Source organism: Alligator mississippiensis, chromosome 9 (assembly GCF_030867095.1).
Source record: "Alligator mississippiensis isolate rAllMis1 chromosome 9, rAllMis1, whole genome shotgun sequence".
In the NCBI taxonomy this organism is placed as follows: domain Eukaryota; kingdom Metazoa; phylum Chordata; order Crocodylia; family Alligatoridae; genus Alligator; species Alligator mississippiensis.
The window spans coordinates 10,933,909-10,958,477 of record NC_081832.1 but is presented as its reverse complement, the minus strand read 5'-3'; the positions used below and the strand labels follow the sequence as shown (position 1 = coordinate 10,958,477).

Below are 24,569 nucleotides of genomic sequence, written 5' to 3'. Positions count from 1 at the left end.
TGCAGCTAACCCTTTCAAAATGTAGCACCAGGAGCACGTGGTAGCAGTGCTGCTGTTTATACAATAGTCCAGCTGCTAGGACACTTACCAAGGACATGGGGACTTGGGTTTAATGCTCTCCTCAATCCAAGGGGGCTCAAACCTACATCTCCCAGGACAGTACCATACCTACCAGCCTATACCTTACTCTGCAGGGAGGTTTGTTGAATTGGTTTTCATCCTAGGCAGATCTGAGGCACTGCTTTAGATGCCTGAGCCCTTTATGCTTCATGATTCCTGCAGATAACTGGATGAATGATGTTTTCAGGGTTTATTTGTTGCCCCCCCTTTCCTTTACAGACAGCATATTAATTGCTAATGCTGTCTCTTATTTTGCCAATGCTATTTGAATGGCTAATGAAAAGTAGTGAATAACTGCTTCAGTGTAGGAAGCTCAAGGGAAGCAAAATCATCAGTAATTATTACCATGCTGCCAATAGCTCCCTGTGGGAGCTGAGCTGGACTCTCCTCTGAGTTACAGCAGTTTAGAGCTGGAGAAACTCGCCTGAATTCAGTGGACTCTCTCCAGATTTGCCTTAGTGAAAGGGTAGAGTGTGGCCTAGAGACTTCAGCTGAAACTTGGTTGTTAATAAGAAACATTTGCTAATGTTCGTTCCCAGAGAACTTGGAGTGCTGCAACCGCAGCGGCACGTTTACACGTTATGCCTGCTCCATCAAGTGATTTTGGTTTACATTGAGAATTTAGAAAAGGAAATAAATAGGCTGTTATTTCCTTCCCACAAGCCCCAGAAAAGTTAGAGTGTTTTTCCTCTTGCCATTATTGTTATTGTACAGGGGAAAAAAAAGAGCTACAAAATCTAAACCAGCTATTTCTTCATGTGGGAGCTTTCAGAACAGATAAAAGGTTACTGTGTCAGTACTGAAACAGGGAGTTATTGTATGTGCAGTTGCTTAGTGGGTGGAACAGGCATTTGTAACCACAATCATTCTCCTATATGAGCATTTTATGTTCCCACCAAATATGCACTGATGATAACAATACTATGTTAAATATTTCACTTCATTAATACAGTTTCTGCAAAGCCAAGATAATTACTTTCACCAGCTGTCAGTGCTTTTGAAGCTTTGTGGCTACATTGTTTTTTTCATTCTACCCCTTGCCCCTCTCTCTACATGAAGCATGAAGGGCCTGGTTGACTGAAAATGGATTATTCATGTCTACGCTAACGCATATCTGGTTTAATTTTGCTGAGAAACTAGCCTGCTTGCAAACGGGTCCTACTAGGGCATTCAGCAACAATAGCAGTGTGAGGAGATCAATATCCACAAAAAAAAGATGAGCGCTTGGGTAGGTAGGGATGAACTAACGCTGAGAAAGGAAAGTTTAGATTGTGCAAGACTGCTGAAATACAGTGTCACGGGGGCAACGTTACCTTCTTCACTCCTCACAGTAGATCTTAACTTCAGTATTCACCCTGTAAACTTATCACAGCCAGCAACATACAGGTTTGTCTGCAACCAACACAAGTCTATCCGGGTTGAATTCCTGATTTCTAATCTTGGCTCCGACATCAAATCCCTTCAAGCCAAACTGCAACTTTTCTTTTCCTTTCTATAAAACACCTTAGTAAAAGTTGGGGAAAAACAATACTTGCCTCTGAAGGATCTGGGGATAGCTGCTCCTTGCTCAGGAAGGGCTTTGAAAATACCTATGAAAGGAAACTACAGCAATTCTATCCCAGAATACACTGGAAGAGAGATCTGATCCGATGAGGTTACGAAGTTAATGGATTTCTCTTGCATTAGAATGAAGCACTAAGTCAGTGCAGGGGACTAGGGTAGTTGGGCATTTTTTCCCCCTTCAAATAAGCAAGCTGAAGTCAGGTCAAGATACAAGATTATACAAATGGAAAACTGAAACTCAAGTGCTCCGGCCAGATGAAAAGCATTGCTCGCTGATAATTCTGAATATTAGTTTTAGTTAGCCAAGAAAGAACTACATGCTTTTTTTTTTTACTGTTACTGGTTGATATGGACTTGATCTCAAATCCCAGATCCTAAAACTCCAGGACTTTTACAATTGACAATTCAGCTCCCTATGCAAATGTTATACTTTGGGTTCATTTCTAAGAGCCAGAAATAATCATTGTTCCACACACTATCAGAATGTGCTCCTCTCGGTGTCTGAGAGCAGAGCAGCTTTCATTGTGTGCCTGACATTTACTTGTGTATAGGAGATAAATGTCCATACAGCGCCATTATAAGTTATCAGATGCATGCTGTGGGAAGGTTTGATGAGAAAGCCTCTTGCTGTCTGCATTCTTGTCCCGAAATTGCCTCCTTAATTCATCCCCTGAAATGACACAGTGTGTGGGAGAATGGATTTCTGGTAATCGGTGATATCCCATAACTGAAACATATACACCAACATATAGACACATGCACACACATGCTTGCTATCATTTTTTGGAACTTTTAAATAAATCCAATCAATCACAAGTACATTTTTCCTGGAGCCTGCAGGAGCGAGATAGGAAGAAGTAGGATATTGATTATATAGTTTTCTTTTGCAGAGAGATAGGGGAAGTGAAGAGAGAGCTAAGGTTGCTAAGGTAGAAGTCAGCATTATGACTTATTCACAAGCTCATTGCAAGAGCACTGTCTAACAGCTGGAGCACAGGATGGATGGGCTGAAGATCTGGGATCTTGAAACATGCCTCTCAATGGCAGGGCAATTCCTGATGTTCATGACACATGCTAATATAATAAAACTCATTATAATGAACCCTGCTTATAAGAGCCTCCACCCACTCCTAACGATCCCAACAAACGGACTAACCACATTAGAGTAAATGCTATCTTTTAATGATCTTCTCTCCCAGTTCTGTGGAATTTGTAAAGAGGTTTGTGCTGCATGTGCTTCTGCCTGCGTTGCTTCCCCCCGCCCTTGTTTTGATCATTGTTTCAGTATCCCATTTAAATCAATGCATCCCTGATATACTACTAATACCGTGCTAGTTGTTCACAAAGCTTATGGGCTGAAACTTTCAAACCTAGTTGCTGAGTGGCTGAGTAAATGTATCTGGAGCCTGAGGTCTATCCTTAGTTTAAACAGCTCACCAACCCAATAAGGTTAAGGTATATCAGCGCAAGTAGCCACTAGCACGCAAGGCAAGCATCACATCCTTTGGTTCCCCACCCTGATCACCAGTTATTGACTCAAAGTTGGATCAAGTGGCATAAGCCAGAGCAATTTATACCCCTGGGTCCTTCATAAAGCAGCTGAACCATTCTCCCACCTCACCCTTACTCAGGTACACTATTCATTATAATGCATTTCTTCAACAGTTCTGTAGTTTAGGGCCTGTGTGGTCAGCTAACAACCAGAAGAGTGTGGGTTTAATCCTTAGTGGTGGCCCTCTGCCTTAGAAGCAGAAAAAGCAGCCCTCCAGTGGTTGAGAAATATTTGGGGGTAGGACTAGATGACCTCCTGAGGTCCCTTCCAACCTTCATTTTCTATGATTCCAACTGGTGTCAATCTGCCCTAATTTTACAGTTTCTAGAGTGTTAGACACTTGACAATAGCTACAACACACAATCCTGATCCCGGCACATTCACCATATAAAGGCTCTATAAGTGATTTCAAGGCTTGCTCCTTCACTAATTGATGCCACCTGCAGATTTGGCCGTCCACAGGCAGTCTGACATAAGTGAGTCGGGAGGAACAAGGGACAAGATACAGCTGGGGTGAGAGAGAGAGAACGAGACAGACAGAGTTAATTTTGTTTTCTAGTAAAAATCTCATTGATTCCTGAAACCTTTGTACCCAACAAAGATATGACACATCCTGGATTTCATAAAGCACTAGCTTGTTTTGCTGCCCCTATTGTATTCCTCTGTGGCTTGATGCACTGTCAATACCTTTGTATTTTTGTGGTTTCTCATTATAGAGTTTTTAATAAACCTCACTTGAAAAAAAATTGTCAAGGGATAAAAGTGACAAACAGATTCTCAGATTATATTAATAATCCATGAATGTTGGAACTAAGGGCAGAAGGGTCTGCCTGCTGGTTACAGGTCCCTGTCAATCCCCTAACTTGACATGCTTGGTGGGACATAAATTCACTCGTATTTAACAAGAAATCTTAAGGCACTGAGGTGTGTGCCAATGGCATTGACAAGAGCCAAACAGAGAGAGACCAATTTCTCACCCTTGCAGCGGTGCCATTTGCAGTTCAGCTTGAACTGGCCCATACATGACTTCTGCTGTCACATGAATAATCAGAGCTCTGATTTTGCAAATGTGGAGCAGTTTCCACTAGGAGCAGAAACCTACTAACCCGAGTTTCACTTGTGACCTCAACTGGCATTTGAACTAATGCTTTGGAAAGCTAGCAGAACGTTCCTGTGGCAAACCCTCCTGACCTTCTGAGCTAGCACGAGCAGAAAATTCAGCCGAATGATTATTTTACGCTCTGAACAAGTGAATATTCAGGTTTCAAACCATTTGCCTCAAAGCTGAATTTCAGACCATGCTGCTTTTACTTTTTAAAAATAAGCTCACTTGCTTAACTAAGATACTTGTATTATTAAATGTGATCAAGTTTGGGATAAAGAAGGCTCCTCTTTTGTGCACAGAGGCCTGCAGAAGTGAATGATTATTATTTGGCCACACAGTGGCGTTCAGTACTCAGGATACAGTATCTGAACTGTTAGAGGAAAGAAGAACTTGAGGGAGAAGTATAAAATAAAGGATGGAAGTGCTCAGAAAATCTAAGAAACAGACTCAGTGGGTGAGTCTACATGAGATGCTAACTGCGCAGTATCTTAATAATACTGCGCGGTAGCATGCAGGACAAAACCCATGCTAATACACTACTGCACAGTCATAGGCGATGTGTAGGGGAGGGTGCAGGGGGACATGTGCCCCCCCGTGAGATTGGCCACTGTCGAAGGCACTGCTGGCTTCTGTGGGCGGTCGCCACTTCCTCCTCCCCCTCGCCCTTTGCTGCCAACACGGCTGGCAGCAGCTGCATGCGGTCCCTGCTCACCACCCACCACTCGTCCCCACCAACACTGCTGGCTGTGGGCGGTCCCCACTCACCACCATGGTGCCCCCCAGCCATGGGAGGCACCAGTCATGTGCACAGTAGTATTAGGCTACTGCACAGTTAGTGTCTGTAAAAACCCGTGTGCTGGCACTACTGTATAGTAGTGCCAGTTACTACTCATTCATTTAGTTCTTGGTTATCCAATTACTACACCTAATGCGCAGTCACAGCGCATTAATGAATGTGTAAATGCACTCCTTTTATCCCATTTTACAAAATAGGGACATCATTTTCAGCCTCACAAGAGTGCAGTGAGCATAAACCCATTGCTGCTTGGATGGCACTCCAATACTATTCCAGTAGGAAACCTGTAAGTACCCAGGTAGTGTTCAGTGATAGAGAAAGCCCTCAACAAGCTATTTCCTGATTACACAGGCAGCAGGAGCTTAAGATCTTGCAAACTCTTGGAGAATTTGGGGGAAGTGAAGAGAACTGGATTCAAATATGTCGTTACTTCCAATAAGTATCAGTGTTTGTTGCTTATTGTCACACCATAAATTCAGCCTTTTGCATTCACAATTTAGCCTGCAAATGCCATGGGATTTTTTAGGCTGACAATTGTGTGTCTAGGTTTTGATGATGATGATGATAATGATGATTAGTTTGATGATTAGTATTATTAGTTTGCTTTTACTGAGATAGTTATGGTGACACCACCTAAGCTGTTTTCATTGTTCTCTGCTTCCAGCCAGAACAGACACCTGACATTCTGCTCAAAGGACGAGCTCTGCCTGGCAGGGCTAATACTCCGGCTGATTGCTGGAAATCCATTCCCTAACAATCTCTCAGCGTTTCCCCCAGTGTAAACAACTGCAATTCCTTCCTGCCCTCACCACCAACCTTTTCCAATACCCAGGGATTTGTATGAATTCAGCTGCTGATTTAAATCTTTCAATATTGTCCAAGGCAGATTTGCAACTGGATTAGGGGTTCTTATATTACTTCCATTAATCTCCTCTAATGCAACATAGTTGGTCGTATTTTCTGACAACAACACAGCTTTCCCCTTGTCTGTTTTCCTTCTGGGTTACTGGGCCACCAAAGAGTAGTCAAGTTTCTGGCAGTGTCTGCTTTCAGACACGAGATGGTTTAATTTTTCACTTTATATACTACCTTCTTTTTGCAGCCTGTCTCTTAAAAGTCTGACTTTTACATATGTCATATAGAAGCACAAGTATGAAACCTAAACAAACTCCCTCTTCCATTTGCAAAGAATCATGGTGAGCTGGCAATGCTAATGTTAAGGAAACTGCACCACATGGGAGGCTCTATTGTATCCCATATCCTTCTCCTTAATGATTTACCACAGGAAAGCCATTCAATTCTTTTTCCTTGTAGACTAGACAATATTAAAGCTGGTAATGACTCACCTGAAAAGCCTCTTTTTATTGATTCCCAGGACAGCATACTTCCCTTCCACTCCCACAAAACCAACTAGGTACACCCAAGAATCGTAGCAAAAGTAAAGGGAAACTTTCACTCAAATGCTGCCTATAAATTGACATTATTGCGCTAAAAGAGGAGAAAACATTTCTGACTCTTTGAGACACAGAGTGCTGCAACCTTTTACCAAGGGCTTCCTAAAAAGTTACTCTCTTAATACGGGGATGCATGTGTCAGATACAGATTGAATTTTCCGATTTCAAAATAAAAATGCTTTATATTTCCTATATTATAGTGGCACAGAGAGGCCTTATCCAAAATGGGGTTCCTAGTTACACTGGGCACTGTACATATACAGAAAAAGAAAACCTGCTTTTAAATAGCTAACAACATAAAGTACAGTGGACAAAGGGCAAGGGAAATTATTATTTAATCACTGATGAACTAAAGGCCAGGTCTTTTCAGTTTTTCAGACACCTTTTGTCACATGCTCTACAACTCTTCTGATTCCAATGTCAACCACGTACGCAGAAAGACTACCAAAGATTTTTTTACAACATCCATCCAACATAAAAAGAAGAACTGGAACCAATTACTACAAGAACAACTTTCCCAATCACAAAACAACCATCGGAGAAACAACACCAATACTATACACCATTCCAACCTCATACTCGATGAAACTGAGAGAACCAGCCAGCCCTCAAATATTATCAATCTCTCCACACACATACCAAAGCCAAAAAAATCTCTCTCTCTAAAGGCCTTAATTTCTGCCCCCAAAATACCCTAATAATATGCTACAATATATACAACTAGAAGAATTTTTTCCAACACCTCCATCTCCAGGAATATTTCCATGACCAAAATGAAGCCACTTTCAACAACACTTCTTTCTAGAACAATATTGTGGAAAAGATAAACATAAAAAAATCCAAAAAACCCATCAGATTGGACACCTCACAGTGGATGAAATGCAAACATCAACCATCAACAGCAAACAACGCCATAACAGCCTCTCCCTCTTAGAGAGAAGGGCCACAGAATCTCTAAGATCTAATCACCAAATAGTACTAAAAACCACAGGCCAAGGAGGAGCTATAGTTATTGCTAACCATGTCGACTACATAAAAGCAGCCAACACCACCTACCACGAGAAACTAGAGGAAGATCCTATTCCGCTTTTCACCTTATACCTCAAAACCACCATCAAATCACTTCTATATGAACTTCAAGAAATATTACAGAACTCGATTCTCCCACTACCCAACCCAGGGACTTTTTTTTACATGCTCTGTAAAATCCACCAACAGGAGAACCCAGTCAGACCTATAATATCCAATCATTGGACCCTAACTGAGGAGATATCAGGCTTCATCAGATCCATCCTAAAGCCTGTTGTCATCCAAAGGGCGAGTTTTGTGCAAGCCACAGCAGACTTCCTATGAAAACTTGAAAACATAGACCACTTTCCAGCCATACCCTTCTAACCACCATGGATGTTACCAGCTTATATACCAATATCCCACACCAAGATGGCATCCAAGCCTGCCTTACATATCTACAAGAGCAAGATTACAACTCAGAGTACAGACCTAGAGAGCATTTTTACATGTGCTGTGGGACACAGTGCTAGGCACTTTAGCTGGTGAGCTGTGTTAATTTAAGTGCCCACGTGTCATGTGTATCAGTGTCCCTGCACTGATAAATGGTGATTGGGTGCTTTGAATAAAGCTCATCAAACGTGTTTTAGTTCAAAGTGCCCTGCTGCCATTTTTTCAGCAGAAGGCTGGTAGAGTACATCAATTTCCGTGCTCCAGCAGACTCGATTAATCAAGTCTGCTCTGCTCCGATTCACTGGATTTGGAGCAGGCTCCCTGGATATCTGTAGGAGCCCAAAGATATTATCGAATTTATACATTTCATCCTCACACATAACCTCATTTTCAATAACTATCACTTGCCCAAAGATCCTGGGTGCACCTATAGGCAGCAAAATGGCCCAACAATAGGCCAATTTTTTATGGGTCACCTGGAAGAAGAATTCCTCAAGAACTGCACCATCAAACCCATGCTATACCGAAGATATATAAAAGACTTGTTCATCGTTTGGACTGAAAACCTGCAGCCTCTGATTTCCATCACAAATTCAATAATCATCGCCCCTCCATCAGACTGTCCCTTGACTATTCCAGCACCAGCATCTCCTTTTTAGATACTATGATCAATATCCAAAATGGTGAAATATAAGCCACCATATACAAGAAACTCATGGACCAACATACATATCTATACAGAACCAGCAATCACCCTCAACACATCAAGGAAGCTGTAATATACAGCCAAGGTCTCTGATACCACCCCATTTGTACTGAAGACAACACTCATGATCATCACCTCACAACTCTCAAATGGGCTTTCACTCAACAAGGATGCTCCTCCAGGGAGAGAGATCGCACTTTTGAAAGAGACACCTGGATACCACGTGAAGAATTGCTGCAATACAAAAAGAAAATCCCCATGAATTGCACCCCATTAGTTATGACATACCATCCTTCCCTGGGACCTATACAGAAAATCCTCAAACAATTGCAACCCATACTAGAAGAAGACCCAATTCTTAAAGGGATCTTTTCAGAATCACCCATCCTAACCTTTAAGCAGGCACCAAACCTTGCCAACCTCATCACCAGAAGCAAATTTCCTATGGCCCAAAGCACACCGAATGGATCCAGACCATGCCAGGACAAGAAACGTAAAACCTGCCACCAGATCTCCACCACTCCCACAATAACTACACCCCACAACAGAACCATCACCATTCCTGGATCTTACATCTGCACCTCCAGATATGTAATATAGCTCATCCACTGCACTAAATACCCTGATAGAAATTATGCAGGAAAAGCCAAACAACAACTGCATACCAAAATGAACGCACACCAAAAATCTATCAAAGACAAAAATGCCCAATTACCAGCAGGAGCACATTTCTCACAAAACAGCCACTTTCTCTCCAATCTCTCAGTTCTAATCCTCAAAGGGAATTTACAAACTATCTTTCATAGATGAGCCTACAAACTTAACTTCATAAATGTACTGGATACAAAAAATCATGGACTAAATATAGACATTGGATTTATGGCACATTATAACATATGATACCCTGGGTAACTTCTCTACTGTTAACAGCTACATCCTATCACCAGTCAACATTCCCCACTTTCCCTCACCTGTCTCACACCTATTAACACCTATCCCCTCTGATCTTCCCCACCATGCATTTGTATTTTCACGGGCCTGCATTTTGCACATTGGCTTAAGCTTCTATTCCACCCAGGAGAGTACACAAACACCAGCAGACTCTCCTTATGTCTGAGGAAGGGTGTCTATGGCCAAAAAGCTTGTAAAGAACAATTTTTCCAACAGTTTAGTTGGTCTAATAAAGGACATCACATCTACTGAAAAAAACTTGTCTGCCTATGCCCTTAGACCAACACAGCTACCACCAACATCCCAGATTCCAATGGTGTTTTAGTAATTTGGAACATTGTCGTTGTTCATTGTGCAGTGACTGAATAACTTCAATTTGGCTCAGAAAGATTAGACACAAGAGTCTCTTCTAACCGAGAGCTCGTGTCTGTTCTGTCCAGGTTCCTGATCCAAAGGTCCAACCCTGACACAGGATCCCAGCCAGAGCTGGACACAGGCATGGGTGAACCAAGTGGCCACCCAGGGCCCGAACAGAAAGGGGACCTGAAAATGGTGATTTTTTTCCCATTGTCCAATTATTATCATTACCTCTGGCAAAGGGGGGCCCAATACTAAAAGTTCACCTATGATTGCCAGGAGTCTAGGTACGGTGCTGATCCCAGTGCTGCATGCATTTCCAGGAATTTAACTTTGAGAAAGGAAAACAAGTGTGATCCAAGTGACTGTGGCTTCTGCACTGGTGTCTAGAAAGAAGCGTGCTCTCAAAGATCCCCAGTTGCAGGGCCACTAGAAATGCACCTGTAAGTCAATATGGGTCAAGCGATGAACTAAAAATACTGGACTTATGAGCCAGCACTAGCATTGGTAGGAAGCAAGAGGGTGTACTACAAGAACAACCCCAAACCAAGTGCATTATAGAAATAACCTGAAGGCTAAAAAGCCTGTCCTACAATTGCCAGCAATAAGGGCCTGGACAGAGGGGATGCAGCAGATGCCTCAAATATTTTAGCACTGTGTGAATTTTTATGGCAAATTTAAAACTCCAGCAAGTAGGTGTAACATCTGTATTGACAGCATCCCCCCTCACCTCCCCCCACCCCCTAAAGCTATAGCAAAACACTTCTACATGACTACACTCACAGCTGCTTCCTTTTAAGCACGTTGGCTGTGCTGGTCTAAAAATAAGACATGCCACTATATTCTGTAAACTGCCATAAACTCTCACATAAAGGTTGGAAGCACGAAACAGGTGTTTAACCAGTGCAAACTGATCCACCCAGAGCCAGACTCTTGGCTGAATTGACTCTACGGAACGTGACTTTTCTCAGCAATAAGTACTTGCAATAATTGGAAATGGCTTAAATGCCTGGGCCAGCAAACATTTTTATTCCAGGAAGTCAGTGAATCAATACGTTTAAGCTTAGGACAGCATAACACCCTATGAATAGATGAGCTTGTATGTAAATGACAAGCACTGAGCTGGAGTGCTTCTAGCATTAATTGATAAGCAAAGATCTGATTGCTTATAAGCATGCAGTAGCTTTTTTTCCCCCCCACAGAGGAAAAAGCTTTTTTACAGGTACTTGCTTAGAGAAAAGTAATTTGTTTTCAATTCCGTTTTTTTTAAATGTGCTCAGGCTTATTTTCCAAACCCCTTCCTTCCAGTTTTGAATCCCTGCTCCTATGGTCAGCTTCTTGGATGTAATCCAGCCCCATTGACGTCAGCATCTGATGTCACCATCACGGAGCCACCAGCTAACTTCTGTGGAAAACCGGTGGTCTAGTGATGGACCCGTGAAAATAAACATCCTCTTTCAGCGGGCAGGTTCGTCTGTCTAGTGTCTGAAGGGTGAGCTCTCAGGAGGTTCCAACTTCGAATCCTTCTTCTGCACTGAATCATTTCGTAGTGTTGCACATGTCAGGTTTTTTCCCTTCTGTAAGTCTCACTGGTCTACCGTTATTATAATCATGTTTTGTTACCTTTCGCTTTCCTTTTATGATTCACTTTTTGGGTCCAGTTCCAAGCTTCCAGAAGCAGTGAGTGCCTCTTCTCCTCTGTTTGTACAATGCCAACACAGCTGTGATAGGGTCTTTGGGGTGTGCAGGAGCAATGATCATGAGAATAGTTATAATAGCCTTTATGCAACACTTTTCATCAGTAGAACACAAAGCCCTCTAAAAGGATGTTGGTAACACTAGCTCTTTTTATATACAGGGAAACTGAGGCTATCTACATTTAAGTGGCCAACAGACAAGCATGGGAATGGCTTCTACCACAAGCTATTTTACAGCTCAGTCAATCTCAAATATGTGATAACTTTTATCTAGATCCCATTGCACTTCTATTTTATTTTTATTTTATTTCAAATAATTCCCCTCAATCCTTGAATTATTTGTCACCCTCTAGACAACTGCAGGCTCTCCTAATTTGGAATACATGATTTCTGTTGTGGTCACAAAAGACTTCCTGTTACCTCCCAACTATGTGATGAGACACCTTTGAAAATGTAGCCCCATATATAGTTTAAAAGACTTTTCGGTCACCACACTGCAGCAACTAATTTATTATTTAGTATTACCCTGATCATTTTTCAATATTACCATTTCTCAGCTTTCTTCCTTCCATGGAGTCTTTATATTGCAGACAATTTTTCCAAGAGAGAATCTTATTTTGTTATTTCTACAGCAAATTATTCCACCATCCTCTGACCTGTTTCTTTGTGGTCTATTTACAGGAGTGGGAGTAGTATAGTTGCTGCTATTCTCAGCATCTTTTCCTGTTAGTTCTATTTAATATAAGTTTAACTTTCAGCTGCCTCAGGAAATCTGAGACGCATAAGGTGAGTGAGAGCCATTTGGGGAATAACACAAGTTAGCAAACAAAATTAAACCCAGAACCTAATTTCCTACTGCCTCATCATGATAGGAAGGAGACTTTTTGCACCCTAACTGAGATCTGAAGATATATATACACACAGCCACCTCTTTCCCCCGAAGGACTCCTTTCACCAGAGAATTCCCCCAAAGGTTCTTCCTAGAAAACAAACCAGAAAAATAGGTTTTCTACTAGAAAAGAGACTTACAGAATAGAGGAAACTAGCTGCCCAGCTCCCAGGAGGGCCTAGCCAATTAAAATATTAAGTAAGATCAATCAGTTCAGGTGAACACAAGTCTAGCAATTCCTGCCCTGAGAGCCTGCAGCTATGACACTGTTAACTCTCTTGTCTCTACCAACCACTTATCGAGACTGATACGCCTAAGACACCTGTCTTTGACAGTACACTGCTACCTGTAGATCTGTTGTCTCGTTACTACCTTGTACTCCTCCACCTCTCATTTTCATGTTGGTCCCATAATTAGAGTGTAAACCCTGGGTGTTGTGTGTTTGCACAGCAATTAGTACTTAGACTTGGTCAAGAATCAGGGTTTGTAAAGAGTAACTAATTTTGATCATAGGAGGTGCTCTAAAGGGGCTTGAGGATTACCTTATACAATACAAAGACAACATATAGATTAGGTTCCTAGCACTCCTCACATTTAACAGAGGTTAATAAAACAATGTTTTATTTGGAAGGCCAGCAATCACATTATAGCAGCTATTCAGACTTGTTGTTATCATGCAAATAGTCAGTAGATGGCAGCCTTGAACCATTGGTTGTTGGGGGATTTTTTTTGGCTAAGTTCTCAGAGCGCACTGTTAGCAAAGCCAGAATTTGGGAACAAAAGTAACAGCTTGAAGCAGGAATGAACCAAAACCTTAACTTGGAAGTAGTCTCACCCTGGCAAAGGTTCAGAATCAGAACTCAGAATCAGGTCTGAATTTTGCTGGTACCTTTGAACTTTGAAATGGGTCAAACTATAATTACCAAAAACATGCCCAATCTTTGGGGCTTGAGAATTGAAATCCTGATGTGCATCTTAATTTTGTCATTCACCTACATCTCCATTTTTGGGGGAATAGGACATATTCCCTGTTACCAGAATATATACAGAATGTCGCCGGAGCGCATAAATTACTGGTTCGGATATAGGAATGTGGGGCGGCGACCCTGGATTCATTTCCGAACTCTGCCACAGACTCACCGTGTGACAATGGACAAGTAACTCAAACACTGGGCGTCTCAACCAACTATGTTCCCATCTCTGAACAGAGACAGATTTCTCTGTCCTTTCCAGTAATAGGCTCTTGGTATTGGAAAAGTTCACTCCTAGTTAAGGAAAGTAGGGTTGACCAAAATATTGTGTTTTACCAGGAACTAAACAGTTGAGGTTGGGGACTTCAAAATCTTTTGAATTTTAATTTTGCCAATTTTCAAAATGAAAACATGATTTTGAGATGAACCATGTGCCACATTTGGACTTTTCTGAAACACTTTACCCATTGTTTCAGCCAAAACAACTGATAGAATTCATCCCAAGTTTTTTAATTGTTTCAGTTGCCCCAAAACTGCTATTTTCAACCAATAAATAATTAACAAAAAATAATGTATGTAGCCCTACTCTAGATAGCTTGCTGTTTGGACTGAATCCTATTACACCAATGTTCTTGAAGATTACAAGTCTCAGATCATATGCATCTATTTACAAATTGGTTGGATCCACACCCTGAAGTACAAATGCTAAAACAAATATTTGGAGGGATGGGAAAATCCTGTACAGCAATGCAAAGGTCAGTTCACTGGAAGGGCTATTTCTATGATAACAGTTCCACAGATTTCTTTTATTTATTTATACCTATGGTTTATGCCCTAATGAATCAATGGAAGTCTTTCATTTGGCAACACCTTTATTAACTGGCTACTACTCAATGATCTAGATACAGGACATGGGTGCCTGATTACCTGCAAAATAAATGGGACAGATAGCTGGAAGAGAGAGGCGTATCGATGGAGGGAGAAGGATCTCTTAGCTTTGGCTAAGAATCATAAATAATGAGGAAAATTCCTGTGGGCCAAGCTCTATCCTGGGCCACCACTGGTACTTCAGACTTTATTTTTCAAATTAAAAGGAAAAGGCTAAATTGATATGGTAGCTGACTGATAACAAGTTACTGGATATAAGCATAGTCTTTAAAAAAGGTAACCGTTATGCTAGAGTCTCTTTAACAATGGTGTTAAAGGAAGGGAAGTATTTAGAGGTGAGAAGAGGTAACTGAGAATCTGTATTCTTGGCATTCCCGACTCTAACACAGACTCCCCATGTGTGAGACTGAGCAAGTCGGAGATTCTTGCTTCCCTGGTATGTACACTGGCTATAATAATCATCCCTCACTCACACAGCTACTGTGGCACTTTAACTGCCATATTGTTCCAATTGTAAGTCATCCATGAATATAAGTTGACCCCACATTTTCAGGTTCAGTTTTAGGAAACACAGCTTTTCCCTCCAAATACGATGATATCCTACACTAATATGGTTGTGGTTTCTGCAAAGGTCAACCAAGAATTGGGTGTCATGGCATAATTCTAGCCCAATTTTCAGGAGCCAGATCCCAGTTGGCCTTGAGTATCAGTTGAGTGCAATTTTTGTCGGTTTTTGATGGGGAAATGGTTGACTTATTATCAACAATATGGTTATAGTGCCTTGAAATCTTTGTGTTAAAGATATTAGAACAATCCTTTAGGTGTAGACAGTTCTTTTCTCAGTACTGCCTCTATAAATAACCAAGGAATCTGTCAATTGGCAAGGCAGATACAGTTGTGAGGTGATGCGGATACAGCATTTTACAGTCTTATAAAGGCACTACATCTTTTTCCTTTTATTTTGTAGCTCATCTTAATTCAGACTTAAAAAGTAGCTCAGAATGAAAACATATTTTTCATTTTCATTCTATGTCGCTGTAGAAGCTATGGTGACATAGCTTGTCGCTACAGTGATGCAGTGTTGGTGGGCATGAATTGTGATGCTGCCGCTACTGCACGGTAGGGTCAGAAACAACCTGTGTGGCACTGGGACTGTGCAGTACCAGTAGTTACAGAGTAGTCATTTAGTACTTGCTAAAACAGGTACTAAATGACTGCACAGTAACAACTGTAGGTCCTCCATGTGTTGAAAAAATGTAGACAGGATAAAGTGCTTCAATAGATGATGCAGGTGGAATCTGGGCTGTATTGCACGCAATAAAGTGTTTTGCCACATGCTTGTGACTGGAAGAGTCCCCTCTGTGTGCAGAGAATGACTGTGTTACAGCCATAGCTTGGGAATTTTAACTCACATTGTACTAGCTTGTGCTTTTAGTTCTGGTGGCCAAGAATTCACTATGATCCTGAAAGGGATGGCTACTGGTATGGATGACAAGAGTAATCCAGAGTAACAATAGTCAATGGGTGTGTCTACACATGCATTTACACCAGCTTAAATTTACTGCTCAGTAAGCAGGATTAGGCTGGTGTCTACACATGCAGGCATTAAAGCGCATTAATGCTATGTGTGGACTGATCTGGGACTCAAATTAGAACTAATTTGGGACTAAAGTTAGTCCCAAGTCATTCCACACACACACCGTTACTGTGCAGTAACTAATTGGGCGTATATTTGATACCTGCATGATCCAGGCATGAAATGTATGCTCAAGTCAGCATCAGTCACCATATTTATTGCGCAGTATGGGCGTGCATGTGTAGACACACGCCCATGCTGTTCAGTAATTTTGGTTGCTGTACAGTAAATGTGCACGTGTAGATGCACCCAGTATGAATGTAGTTTACAAGGGATATTAAATATCATGCTTCGGGATTTAAAATATTCTCTAACAGGGGAAATACCCAGTGGGGGCACAGACTATTTTCTGTCTGCCTGATTCTATGTTCTATGTCTAATTCTATGACTAGTTCTGTGTCCAATTCTGACACTTCCACTGCAGCATCTAAAGCCAACCACTTTCCAAGACAGCATACTGGACCAGACAGACCACATATCTAACAACTACAGTAATTCTGATGTCCTATATGTACATCATTAAAATAATTCAGACAGCAGTGTTGGTGACCATGAGCTAGGACAATAGTTTAGATATTGATGGGAAAAGAAACATATTCATATTTCAACTTTGCTTTCATACGATTTCCATCAGATTCATAGCATAATTTCCAACAGAAAAATGCCATTGGCTTGTCTTTTCAGTATTTGCATAGTTCTAGTAATGGGAATTCTGTTAAATAACAAGTAGTGCAATAAATGGACTTTGATCTGCACATGTGGATTTCCTTGCTAAAATTGGCCCAGGGAAGGAATCACTTTGGAATAGTGCCCATCAACACTTACTTGTTTTGATTTCCAGGTGTCCAGTATGCTGACCTGTGTATGTTTGATTTTGAGTTATGAATTTCAGACTTGAAAGAACTCAAAACTTCAAGTGAGACTCAACCAAAACAGCTAATTTCTTTCTGAAAGCATTTAAAATCCAGAGTCTTGCAAAATGTTCTACCTGGAAACATCAGCCATTTGCTGGCTTCAGATTTAGTGCCACGGTTGCTTCAGTCATAGATGTTTTAAAAATTCAGTCATAGATGTTTTAAAAATATGATTTAAAACACCTGAAATTTGGCTGGGAGCCCCTTGAAACTTGTTCTCACATTCATTTGGTACCTGACATATTCTCACCTAAAACTGGGTTAATGCAACTCAGATTTGTAATGAACCCTGAAGGCCAGCAAGAATCTGGGGCTCCGGACAACATTTCTGATGTTCCTCTCCAGCAAGCCCTTGCCTTTCTACAAAAATATTTGTCCTTTCCTCACCAGTGACAACCTGGATTAAGTAATCAGCCTTATTTTTAGGTTTCTGGATGATTCCATGAGTGGAAATGGGACACTACCTGATGCTATCCTGTTCCCTGTAACTGGTGCCTGAATAGGTTTTTTAGACTATTTCAACCCACTTGGGATGGAGTTTTCTAGCTGTTCGCTCATTTGGTTTTAACTATTCTGTCTATGCTGCAAAATAAAGTATGTGTGTGGAGCAGGGGTATAGTTAGAACATGGGAAACAAATAGTAAATCAAACTGGAAGTGACATTTCTGATATTTGTTTTCCAGCTATGGAAAGAGTCACCTTGTTAAACACTGTGCATTGTTTTTTTTGTTTTTTGCCTGAAGGCAGCTTCATGCCAAAATTGTGCACACTGCTACCTTAAGTTTATTTCCAGCATGTTTTATTAACTGTTTTATGTTAAACAGAAGAACTGAAAGTGTGTAACCTATAATGACTGTGGCTGAAGTTTGGAAATAAGAGGGCTGTTTCTCCCCACTGACGTATTAGCATAGGTTGCTATAAGCCGGGCTTGAGATTTTTCTACACAAAGGACATTTTAAGCAAATGGGAGGTCAGAGATAAAAGGTGGGATGTACTCACTGGAGTAAATGCAATACTTACTTGCTGCTTCCTTGTGCCGGCTCTCTAGATGCTGAGTTAATATACATAGCAGTGAATGATTATTGAAGTTAATATGGAAAAGTTGGAAAAATATTCTGTGCATATACATTGCATATACAGGATTTAGGTTAAAGAGAGGCATGAGATAGTTGCATAGTTTTAGAAATGAATAAAATGATTGGTTTCATTTCACGTGAAGTTACATAGCCCAGCTTCACACTAGGCTTGCTGTTTGGAGGCCAAGTAGTAAATCATAGCCCTTGAGTGTTATGTCTTTGTTACAAAAAAATGAAGCTATATCAAAATAATATGCAAGTACTGGCAGACCAAATATGACCACCTCAGAAACATATTAGGTGGTTCCCCAGAACTCAGGCCAAAGTCAAGGTTAATTGTCCTCTTGAGACTTATAGCCTTAATGTCAGTGGAGAGCCAACCTGCAACTATGTTCACAGCATGTTTGTTCAAGAAACCTAAACTGAAGAAAACAGGTTCCTAAATATGTACTCTAACCAATGCTAATGGATGATAAATTTGGGAAAAGGATATAGCCTTTTAATAAGCTTTCACTTACTACACATTATAATTTTGGGTAGCAGAGATGGTAATGTCTGTAGTTAAATGTGGCTATTATAAGGCCCTGCTTACAGCTGCTTATAACTTTATCAAACTCTAACCATTCAGATTGAATTTTTTCATGCCAAGTGCCTGCCTCAGTTTGGAAAAGTTCAAGATAAATGGATCAGCTATATCCAGCATGAGTTTAAGGGAAATACATTGTTTGGCCCACGCTAAAAAGCTCTTTTAGCTGTTCCATGTAGAAGATCTAGTACCTGCATGATTCAGTGCAAGGTCTTGACAACCAGCAGAGGAGTCATCCTCATACCAGGGATGTGCCTTTTGTTTTTCCCTTGAAAACACCCAATTTTGGTTTATAGGGCAGGGGTTATATGGGGGGGGGGGAGGGGGAGATTTATCTGATCCTGAGACAGCTTTAATTCTGGCATTTCATAACTTTTTGACTGTTTGACTTTGGAACCTGAGTATTCTTTTAATTCATGTTTTCAATGCAACTTCATACAGCACAGTTCATTTAACAGAATTTCTCTTTTTTGGGTCAGCTTTCAATTGCATTTTCTATTGCAGTCTGCCCTGGGAGCTGATTTGCTGAATAATGGCTGGCGGTCTAATCTTTCTGATTTGCCACCCTGTCAGAGTTTACAAAGGAAGTAGGGTCAAGCTGGGTCAGTACTAAAATGGGATGCCTATAACTGACAAAGAAATGCTCAAATGCTTGCTCGCACGGAGAAGGTACTCTGCAGTAAGCCAGGGTGTCTGTTTACAGTCCAGTAGTTACTTTGCATAGAAATGCTCTTCATGAGCACTAAGGGTGCTTGCACAAGTGACATTTTTTGCATGATCTGGCCCCTGAGTGTGCTCGGCAGCTGTGACTTAACACACATGTACAGCTGCAGAGCACTTTTAAAATGGCTGATCACACGCAAAATGAATCCTGGAAAAATGAAATATTAGATGAAGGGGCTCTAAAGCAGAGCACCTTAGGGAACTTCTGTTCTCTCCAGGGTTAATTTTTTTGTAGGGGGATGGGGTTGGGCTGGTGCTCATAGCAGCGACACCAGCCCATCCCTGTCCCCATCCCCATCCCCATCCCCATCCCGGGGGCTGTCAGCAGGGGAGTGAGGAGGAATCATCCAGCACAGGGCTGCCAGCTGCTTTTGAATGGCCAGAGCTGGGGGGAGAGGTGGAATGGAGCCCCCACACATCACGGTGCCCCCCCTAGCTATATCGACTCGGGTATTGAGGGGAGATGGGCTGGGCCTGCAAGGCGAGGGAGCTCTGCTCCATCCTGCCCACCATCAGCTCTGGCCATTCAAAAGCAGCCGGCAGCTCTGTGCTGCTGCTGTCGAGAGGCCCAGGCAAGGGGTGGGGGAATGGAGCCCCCCCTCACCTTGCGGGTCAAGCCTGGCTCCCCCCAATATCCTAGCTGGGTAGCTGGGGAGAAGGGGGAAGGAGGTTAGGGGGCTCTGTTCCACCTCACCTTCCCCTCCCAACTCTGGCTTTTCAAAAGCAGCCAGCAGCTCTGTGCTTGCTTCCTCCTCTTCCCCTTCCCACCCATGCTGAGGTTGGGGGGGGGGTGGCAGGGCTGGCACCCTCCACCCCACCTGCTGGCCAGGGCCAGTGCAGGTAGACTCCCTCTGCCCGAGGCTGTTAGGATGGGGGCACGGGGGGTGGGGTGCATGCTCTAACTCATGGTGCTTTATGTAGAGCACCATGAGTTAGAGCAGGGCCCTGAATGTCTGTAAGCACTCTACATGTACCGTTGTGTGAGGTAGCTTATAAGCCTACTTAAGAGATCAGCTAGCTGCTTTGCACTTAGTATGCGTTAAATGAACAGAAAATTAACACGGATGAACACTGCTCTCTGAATGCACACTCTGCCTTACTGTGTGGTAATTTCCCCATTTGCACCAGCCTCAGGATACAACAAGGAATGGTTTTGCAAGTCAGCAAGAGGCATGCTTTCCTTCAGGCCAAAAATTAATTCATGTCTCTCCACAGTAGGAAGGGAAACGTGTTCTTAGAGAGAACATGTTTGAGAGACTAAAATTGCTGATCAGACCACACACAGACAGGGCAGACCCCAGGAATATCAGTGCTCACTGCAGTGTGATGACTCTATTCTAAAATAAAAGTCAAGTAAAAAATCCAGGAACCTAAATTCCCCCTATGTTTCTGTTGGACTCAGTTCTTGTCATTTTTTTGTTCTAAATTTGTAACGTGCTATCGAGCAGCTTCCCTGTTCCACTGCAGACATAGTGGTAAATGAAGTGCTCCCTATAATATATTTTGTTAAACGTTTGATTTTACTACAGTATATACATTTAGGCCCTGATTCTCGCAGCTACCTTGCTGTGGTTTTGTGCCCCAGAAAGGTTACTCTTTTAACAAATCTTATCCTGGAATAAGCATTTTTTTAATAAAGTTTTGTGCTGTTAAGTTTGTTCTCTAGGGTTGCAGAGTGCATGTTGGAGTTCTCAGCCAAGGTTACTTATTTAATATGGCTCATATGTCAGCATTAACTCACTGAAGTGTCATAGCAGATCCAACAGATGACTCGCACAAACTTCTTCTGGTTGCATTTAGATAGTGTATGTTCAGAGTGCAAAAATGATTCTTCAAGACATAAGAGCAGCATTGATTCCATGATATGTTTTCGATTGCCATTAGTGGCTTTTTGAGATATGAACAATAATTAGATATCGCTTATCAGAAAACACTGCATCTCCCTGAAAAGTCTAATCTGTGGCCTCCCTGCTCTTGATAGTGCATTGGGTTTAAAGAGGACATGGGGGTTAACATATTTGCTAGTTAAAGTGTGACTGCAGCCAGAGGGAGGGGGTATGTAATGAGTGAAGAGAGTGGGGTCTGTACACCATGACACTGACAATGTCCATGTCACCGAGTGCAAACCATGGAATTATATTGGGCCCGTTTCAAACTTCTTTGTAGCTAATGGAAAACATTTCATGAGCTTCATGTGAGAAGCAAGGTTTTTTTGGAGATATCTTTTGCTGGACCAACTGGTATTTGGAAGAAATGTTAGAGAAGCCCTTTGTCTCAGCCCTGAAGAAGGGCACTTTGTGCCTGAAAGCTTTTCCTCAAATTTCTCCCAACTATACAGCTGCTCCAATAAAAGATATCACCAAAAAAGCTTTTGGCAAATTTCCTGGACCATCATGGCTACAACAACCCCTTCATAAACTTCAGTAAGTATGGAGAGGCCTTTGATGCGTGTGAAGCAGAGCCATCAGAAATAATCATAATATAATTAAACTGCACATCTGGCACACAAAGACGTGTCCGTAAGATCGATATTCAGACCCATGCTGGCAGGAAGTAACATGAGTGTGACTGGAGAAATACATATTTTATAGAATACCTAAAATAATATTCCCTCTCATTTTTGTAAGTAAGGTCACAGAAGAGTTTTCTCAAACATGCAGACCGGATGCTGAATGCTACTGTTGGAGATCATTTAATACTTTTAAAATTGTGGATTTGCTATTAAGAAAGTAAATTTGCGGGAAAAAAAAGCCCAAAGTGACCATAGCAAGGATTCACACTCATGAAAGATCGTGGTGGAAGACTCTCTGCTACTGCCCTGTTTGGACAGAGTTGTTATGAGTGATGGGTTGGTTTCTGCCTAAGGTTAAGGATATAAGGATGAATCACAAGGAGTACTTTACAGGCAGATAATGTGTGGGCGCTGTTGGCACTGAGGCTAAAATGACCTGGAGGTTAACCAGTAATACCTCAAGTCACAGGGTGACTTCTTCAGCAAACATTAGTAATAGCCTAAAGATAGTCAACTCCTCTTTATATGTGAGAGAGATAGTAATTTATTAGACCACACTCCAGGCAGGGGCTGAATTTTTCCAGCCATATCTTGGCTGGAAATACCGAGAGTGCCTTCAATATACTAACATTATACTAAGATAATGTGTTCTCCCATTGTCTATTAATACAGTTTAGAATATTTGTATCTTCTTGACTTAGTCTTCTAAGAGTTATTTATAGCCATTTGTTTCCTAGGATCAAGGACCAGACGTACCACTTGTTTGTGTAATATTTAAACTAGGTTACTGTGCAATGAACTTTTCAGGTGACAGAGTCCAGTGGGCAATCATTGCCTGACACTTTAGTTTTTGGTTTGGACAATTTGACCTTCTAATTGAGCACTTAACCTGAATGCTTGCATTAATCATGGTTTAGGGCCAATTTCAACAAAACTCTAGTATCTGACCTCCCAGAAATATTATTACCATAAGATAAAGGGACAAAAGATACAGATGTCATTTAGCTGCTTACTGGATTATATATATACATAAAAAGAACACTTGGGTCTTTTTGTCTAGAGAATACAGCTAATTTGTTATTGTTAGAAAACTGAGTTTTGGCTAACTTTTTTTTTTAGAATAGTGAATTTTCTATACAGTTTTATTTTCTTATAGGAAAACACGGGACCAAGCATAATAGCTTGGTCAGAAACTAAGATATCCATTTGGAAATAATGCCATCATGTCTCAGATCGTCTTCTGGCACCATTCTCCTTGATCAGCCAGACTGTCCACCTGGATGCTCACTCTCATTTGGGCTGCTCTATACTTTACTTGGTTCCCTATGGCTGTAGTGGGAGCCAGAGCACAGTGCTATTCTGGCCACATCTTCTTTCTTCCAGTTATACCCCCTATACTGGAGGCAGGTGAAATTGAGATGCCAAGACAGATCTGTGCCACATGGATAGAAGAAACCTTCTGTAACTAGTTCAGCTAGTTTTAGGCTTCTGTGTGCTACCTGTGTGACACAATGGGTTATATTTAAGTTGGCTGGCCTAGAAGTTCTTCAGGTAAAAGATCTTGAATACAGGGTGTGTTTCGAAGAGAAAATTGATGGGTGTTTTCCATCCTCAGCCAGAATTAACAAGAGAGAAAGGATGTGAAAGAAATTGTTTTGGTGTAGATCAAAGATTATGAAGTATTATGACTGTACGCTTACTCATATGCAAATGAAGTATGCCTGATATACCTATAATTTTTTTCTGTGCTATACCTATAATTTACTCTCTAAGCACCATGCAGTTTAATCCTGGTAATGCTATCAGCTTGCTGTAAGAAGATGATACCAATTATCACAACTAAAAGGAAACCAGTTTCCTACTAGCACTTTGGTCGCAGAACCCCAGAGAAAATTGGAGTGAATCTTACTTCAGAGCAATCCTCCATTCCTTAAGTGACTGCTTGTATTTCCATGAAGTTAAACACAAACCATTGCTTTTTCCCCCCTGTTTTTTTTACTTATACTGTGGCTGCTACATTCTCAGACCTGAAGAAGGGTGCATTGTTTCCAAAAGCTTTCCAACATCCCTCCCAACTATACAGTTAGTCCAACAAAAGATGTCACAAAAAACCCACCTTGCATCTCGTAAATCCTAGATGGACTTTTCACCCCGGTATCAGCACTTGGTGCTTTTCATTACTTCAATCATTCGGAGCTTAGAAGGCAAGGCACTGTGTAAATAAAAAGGGCAATGGATAGAGGAACTGAAAATGCAAAAACAATTTATGGGTGTAAGACTTTTGGCTTACTGGTATGTTTATACCTGAAGCATTGGGATCACCACTAACCAGGCACAAAGATGAGACGAGAGAGGAACTCTGTTTTTGTTGAACTGAGAACAAGACAAGACACTAACTAAGACTAGGAGCAAATGACATATAAATAGAAAGGGATGACTGTAGAGAGAGAGTTTCTGAAGGCTTAGATAGCAGGGCAATGGGACAGGGTATACATTTTTACAGGTCTCTTTAGCTAGCTGGAATTTAGTTTTGATCAAGCCATTGGAAGTCATAGGGTAACTTTTCAGTTGCCAACATGAAACAAGCCGTTTCAGCCTAGGTCCCATTGGAT

At 41.5% G+C, this 24,569-nt stretch overlaps 1 protein-coding gene across 5 annotated transcripts in view; it reads right to left on the bottom strand.

Annotated features, from left to right (window-relative positions):
* Positions 1-24,117, bottom strand: part of BCAS1 (brain enriched myelin associated protein 1) — a 112,219-nt gene extending 88,102 nt beyond the window's left edge. The window contains exon 1 of one of the 5 annotated variants that reach the window (XM_059733134.1): positions 24,074-24,117. In XM_059733134.1, coding sequence (XP_059589117.1) covers positions 24,074-24,080 — 7 coding nt within the window. In that variant the 5' untranslated portion in view covers positions 24,081-24,117. The remainder of the gene's footprint in view (positions 1-24,073) is intronic. The other 4 variants (XM_059733135.1, XM_059733137.1, XM_059733136.1 and 1 more) reach the window with 4 other exon arrangements.
* Positions 24,118-24,569: the final 452 nt, after the last annotated feature.